General features: G+C 39.3%; 1 protein-coding gene across 1 annotated transcript in view; it reads left to right on the top strand.

The window, feature by feature from the left end:
• Positions 1 to 4,789, top strand: part of LOC149108466 (adenosine receptor A3-like) — an 8,606-nt gene extending 3,817 nt beyond the window's left edge. Inside the window, exon 2 of the mRNA XM_089295281.1 lies at positions 3,865 to 4,789. Coding sequence (XP_089151407.1) covers positions 3,865 to 4,700 — 836 coding nt within the window. The 3' untranslated portion in view covers positions 4,701 to 4,789. The remainder of the gene's footprint in view (positions 1 to 3,864) is intronic.
• Positions 4,790 to 6,376: the final 1,587 nt, after the last annotated feature.

The raw sequence follows: 6,376 nt of genomic DNA, 5'->3' as shown, positions 1-6,376 counted from the left end.
CTAACATATGGGCTGAAGATGGATGAGAATGAAATCTCATTTTCATATGAAAGAATGGGCACCAAGACTCGCTTTGAGAAAGACGCTAAAGTTAGATAGCTATCATCCCAATGACATGCACCCAATGCACTTAGCGATCTAACAACCAAAAATGTGTAAATGTGAAGTGGCAGAAACGTTATTTGCATATGTGAAGATAAGACGACCACTCAGTATAACGAGGAAAACGATTATTGAAATAAACAGTCACAAAAATATGAAGTTAAATATTGACCCTTTTCTGAAATCTTTGATGGGCTTGAAGAAGATATATTATTTTAAGTGTTAATTCCACTCGATTTTCGCTGATTTTTTTGTAAAAATTATTTGTTTAATACAATGGTGTAAAAGTTATCACTTTCATTTTTATCCAGTGAAAATTATTTGTAGGCGACGATGTTTTTCACCCGAAAACACCAAATCTCTCCAGACAACAGTATGTATGGTAAGATATTTAATTTGTAGAAAATAACGCAAACCTTAGTAAAATCAAAGGAGACCTATGGCCGAACTCGTGGATTAGGTAATCTAGAGATGAAACATATTGGTGAACTTGCAATTACTGGTGTATTATTAAATGCTGTTAAAACAAGCCGGGTTTGTACCATGCAAGGTCGCGCTTAACTCACAAAAGTGTGGGCTTTTTTAGTAGTTGTAGCTAGGGTGGCAAAATTGCAGCAGATCATGGAGTGGTAAAGGCTAAGGGTTCTTGGGTCACGGAGGACACTCCTGCCCAACAAATCATAGAGTACTCTCCCCCCTCCTCCCCCCCCCCCCCCCCCCCCTTCCCTCACACCCAGATCTTGATGTTGATCTGCCTGCTGGAAAAATTTGCATGTATTCAAGTCGTACGAGCTCACAAACGTTTTTCATTGCATTTCATTCAAGGTTATAGGTAAGGTTTCTTATGAGACCGCACTTTTTTTCCAATGTGGAACCGCTTGTCTCTATATATATTACACGTAAAATACATCAAAATAAGTAGACCCTTTTGCAAGCATTTTCAGTGTTGATCCGACAAATCTGTCGACCATAAATATGTGTTCCAACAATATTAATAACAGCTTTATTGAAGTATCAATGTATTTAGTATTAACTAATAATTGGGGACAAGCTCACAGGGGGTTTCTTTCCCTCTGTTATCTTTTCAATCAGGAAGCAAAAATGTAAACAAAAGACGGGGTAAAAACCATTTAAGCTTATCAAAATCAAGTATTTGGGAGTTTCTTTCCAAGTTTATGTACATTTCACATCCCATTTAGAGTTCAGATCAATGTACTAAAATAAACAAGACAAGTACAGAGAACACAACTTTAATCGAAACTTAACTCGATGCCGGTTGAACATGGACAACTCAACATGAAAAACTTAAGTGTTTAAACTGCAAAGCGGCGCGGTGAACGAAGGTCCTGCTTGATTGAATGTTGGATCTCACAGCAGATCTAATCAGCCAAACTTGATAATACGATAATACGTCACTACTGCAAGGCTGACACAACGTCGTAGAGTTAAAACAATATTTCGGCTGGCCTCAGTTTTAGATGTTACTAAATTATAAAAATGAAATTACAATATAATACAATGATGTCGATGTTTGTCTTGCATTCAATAGCTGTTTCGTTCATTAAAAGTTGTTCGTTTCGCTCATATAAGCTCATTAAGGTCGAGGAATAAGACACATTCTCATCAAAGTTTACCACATTAGCTTTTCAGGTCACTTTCCTGCAAACAAGTACACATCTCCTGGTCATTTTGAACGCCTGGACGACTCAAATGCTCCTGAAATTCAGCCTTCAAGTTGGCCATAGTACTAATTCGAACATTCGAAGTCAACTCCACTTCAATTTAGCGAAACACCTAATATTAATGGCCGTGTAAACGCTACAAAATCATCAACATTCGGGCTGGCACGATACACGCATTGAGTATATGGGAAAAATTAACGCCTGGGGAAGCCTGGGTGGAGTGTGGGGGTATTCAGCGGACACACTTTTATGCAAGAATACGTTGTGTAAGTGATCCCGTAAAATTAAAGGACATTTCACATGCACATACGTAACAGGACATACCTTTCCCCGTAAAATGTAAATATGGCGGACAAAGTGGACGAGGAATATCTCCGTCTGCATTTGCATGATTATAGAAAGGAAAATGGCTATGTCTTTGGTTTTTTCGAGGGTGATCTTAAAAAATTTCTCGAAGAATATATCTCATCGAATTCAAGCTGCTTTGTTCTGTCAGATCGCCATAGTAAGGAATCTTACTTGCAGGAGGAATGGGAATTTGTGAGAGATTTGCCGAGATGATGACGAAGAAGACTGGGTGGGCTGGGACGGGTGCGCCCAATATTTCCATGCGAACTGCCTCGGTGTCAGTTATTCCAAAGTCCTCTCACAGCCATTCTTCTTTTGCCCTCATTGACAACCTTTTTATAGTTTATTGCATTATAAACTAGCCCCAGATTATTTGTCTTAAACAAGATTTTTGTTTTGAAACGAGTCTTAACTCCATTTGTAAATTCTTAAGCCTCTTCCCAGTTGTTTTGAACACGGCATAGCGTTATATCGATTCCATGTCAGTAAACCTAAAAGTAAAAATAAGAAAATACTCTTCTTTTTTTCTTTGCCGTTAAATTAATTAAACCTCAGCCAGCTACCACAGTGATGGAACAACGTACTTCAGTATGCCTCGGAAAAAGGCCACGTTTGTCCGCTTTATATCAATGCAGAACTCGGAATGCTACCATTCGATTGTAATGAATTTTTGCCGGACGATCCGCGCGCAATGGCGTAATTGTAACTTATGTACAGAAGAGGGGAAAAAGAATTGAGTATTATAAATTCGCAAACAGAGGTCAACATGATACCAGGTGTGCAACATTGAGCGAAAGCACACTTTTGAAAGTTTTAAGCGTGTGAACGGTACTTAAATATTCCGTGACGCTTACACAACATATTTTCTATTTAAAAGCATGCCCGCTGAATACCCCCACACTCCGCCCGGGCGTTAATTTTTCCCGGTCTCGTTCGGGCCCACTAATTACGAGCGGTGTCTACACCTGAGTGAGTGGGTGAGTGAGTGAGTGAGTGAGTGGGTGAATGGGTGAGTGGGTGAGTGGGTGAGTGGGTGAGTGGGTGAGTGGGTGAGTGGGTGAGTGGGTGAGTGGGTGAGTGAGTGAGTGAGTGAGTGAGTGAGTGGGTGAGTGGGTGAGTGGGTGAGTGAGTGAGTGAGTGAGTGAGTGAGTGAGTGAGTGAGTGAGTGAGTGAGTGAGTGAGTGAGTGAGTGAGTGAGTGAGTGAGTGACCATTTGCATATCGGAGTCCCCGCAACAAACACGTTTCTACGCTTCGCGTATCCACGTGTTTTATGTAGCTTCCATCAGAAAATTGAAAACGTCTAATAATGTACACTCGTCCGCTGCTATTTGGCGGGCCTCTGTTTCTAATCAGTTTCTACCAAAAAGAACAACCAACCTAGAATTTTCTCTAGCTCTCCATTTCAACTGATAAAAAGTTTAGAAAACGATAAATAAGGGCGATATTTAAAAGTCTTTTGATACAAACAACAATTTGCACCTGTTTAAATGCCACCAAGTCTGTAAGTAAAAACAATGGCTGGCCTTATTGCATCCGGTAACAAATATGTAAAATCATCCGCCTAACCACAAGCAGTTCAGTCAAGTCTTTACAGCTTAAAGCGCTGCCTACTCAAGAACCAACTACTAACTAAAGAAAACGATGGCGAACATAACTGCCAACGATGGAAACTACACGAGATCTGCAGGGTCAGTAGATGGCCTGTATGTATTTCTCGCAGCCCTGAATATTTTTTCTCTCTATAACAGCATCATTAACCAATGCATTGATCCTAATCGCTCTTCATAAAGTGACTTCTATTTATCCTCCAACGAGACTCTTGTTTCGATGTTTGGCAGTCACCGATCTTTGCGTTGGCCTTATTTCACAACTACTGTTCGCTATATATCTGTTTTCCCAGATAAAAGATCTAGACATTAACAGGGATGTTATGATCTCCATCTCCGATGCTTCAGTTGTTGTTTTTGTCGCAGTATCGATATTGTCCTCAACGACAATAAGTGTGGACAGACTTCTCGCTCTGATGATGGGGCTGAGATACAGACATGTTGTAACATTAAGACGAGTACAAGCGCTCATAATTTGTGTTTGGATGCTAAGTAGCGCATTAGCTGCATGGATACCGTCAATGAAATACACAATTTTCTCCATTATTACAGAAGTGCTCTTGGTTTTGATAACACTTTGTATCCTGATCTCAATCATCTCTTACACCAAGATCTATCTCCGACTCCGCCATCATCAAATTCAGTTACATGAAAACCTACATGAAGGACAACCGCCGCCAAATGGAGGAGAAATTCCACTGAAAATAGCGCGATACAAGAAGACGGTTTCCAGCATGGCATGGGTGCAGTTGGCATTACTTATTTGTTATCTTCCCTTTTCTGTTGTCAATATTTTATCGTTTCATGATATATTACATGTAGACAGCGCTTCAGACGTAACATTTTCTTTTCTCTTCTTAAACTCATCTCTGAACCCGATACTTTACTGTTGGAAAATCAAAGACGTGAGGCAAGCAGTGAAGGACACAATTAAATTCAACTGTTGTGCATCATCCTAGACCTTATTAAGATGTCGCTTGAGTTGTTAGTGGAGACCAATCTCTGCTGATGGGCTAAGACATCTGGGAAACCGGGTAACAGAATGTCCGTGTATAGAATCGAAATAAAGGAAGAATGCATGTTAAAATGGTGAAACTTTGAAGTAAAACTAAGGGCTATCGGCAAAAAGTAATTCGTGAAAATAAAATTCGATTGTCGACGGCTCCCAAATGACCTGCACTCAACGTACTTAGCAATCTTGCAAGGAAAATTTCTATTTTTAAAACGACACGAATGCTATTTGTACATGTAAAAGTACGGTAAACGCTCAGCTAGCAGAAGAAAATGATCACTGAAATAAAATGTCTCGTCCTGGTTTATTCACATTTTGTTCTTATTTCTTTAATCCTAAAAATTACAATTTCCTCGATTGTGATTGGTTTAAAACTCCTATTTTCCACTAATTCACTTGCCAAGTTGTTATCGGACAGTTTGTATTAGACAATTTGTTATCGGACAGTTCAATAAGCCAATCACATTCAAAGTTGTAGTTACGTGCGTGCGTGCGTGCGCGCGCTTGCTTTTGTGTTTTGGCGCCTAATTGTCGGTAAGAGGTGCGGTGGCCTTAGAACGTTTACATCTCCTTTGTATGTATTTTGATGCAAATTTTCCCTTTCTTTCATAACTTAACTATTCTTCTTTTCTCGGAAATTGCAATTTTTATGATTAATTGGTAATAAGACTTCGTGTCGCCCAATTCGGTCTGTAATCATACTCGTGATAAAGAAATCTAACTCCCTCTGCGCGGTCGTCCGATTTTGTTATCACTCTTATGATAACCGACCGAATTGGACTCCACTCATTCCTATTACCATTACAAATAATCACTGATGGGTTTGAAGCAAGAGGTATTATAACTTCCTGCTGCTGCGCGGTCGTCCGATTTTGTTATCACTCTTATGATAACCGACCGACTGAATTGGACTCCACTCATTCCTATTACCATTACAAATAATCACTGATGGGTTTGAAGCATGAGGTATCATAACTTCCTCTCATCTGTTTGTCAAACCGGTTGTTGCCTGGAATGTTTGGACTTTTTCAAACACCGACCTCCTAACGTTGAGACTATCATTCCCAATGTATTCCTACGATGTCGTTTTTTTTAATTTTCACGGGAAAAACTAACATTTTTAGTAATCATGTGTAAATATACAAAATATGCTTGTATACATAAAACAATAGCTTTCATCAGAAAATTGAAAAGGTCTAAGAATGCACGTGATTTCCCTTATCAGTTTGTCAACCCACATGCTAGCTGTTGTACCGAGCTGTGAATGTTTCAGAACTTCAACAAATGCCGCCTTCCTAACTTTCAAATTTTCTTTTCCAGCGTATTCCTACGATGTCGTTTTATTAATTTTCATGGGAAAAACTAACATTTTGAGTAATCATGCATAAATATACAACATATGCTTACATACATAAAACATTAGCTTCCATCAGAAAATTGACAACGCCTTAAAATGCACGTGATTTCCCTTGTCAGTTTGTCAAACCAGACGTTAGCTGTTATATCGTGCTGTGAATGTTTCAGAACTTCAACAAATGCCGCCTTCCTGACGTTAAAACTTTCTTTCCCAGTGTATTCCTACGATGTCGTTTTAGCAGTTTTCACGGGGAAAAAAACTAACAT

Source organism: Orbicella faveolata, unplaced genomic scaffold, assembly GCF_042242905.1.
Source record: "Orbicella faveolata isolate gen_17 unplaced genomic scaffold, um_ofav_v1 contig_26, whole genome shotgun sequence".
In the NCBI taxonomy this organism is placed as follows: Eukaryota; Metazoa; Cnidaria; class Anthozoa; order Scleractinia; family Merulinidae; genus Orbicella; species Orbicella faveolata.
The sequence above is the reverse complement of the archived record's forward strand: the minus strand, read 5'-3'. Positions and strand labels throughout refer to the sequence as shown.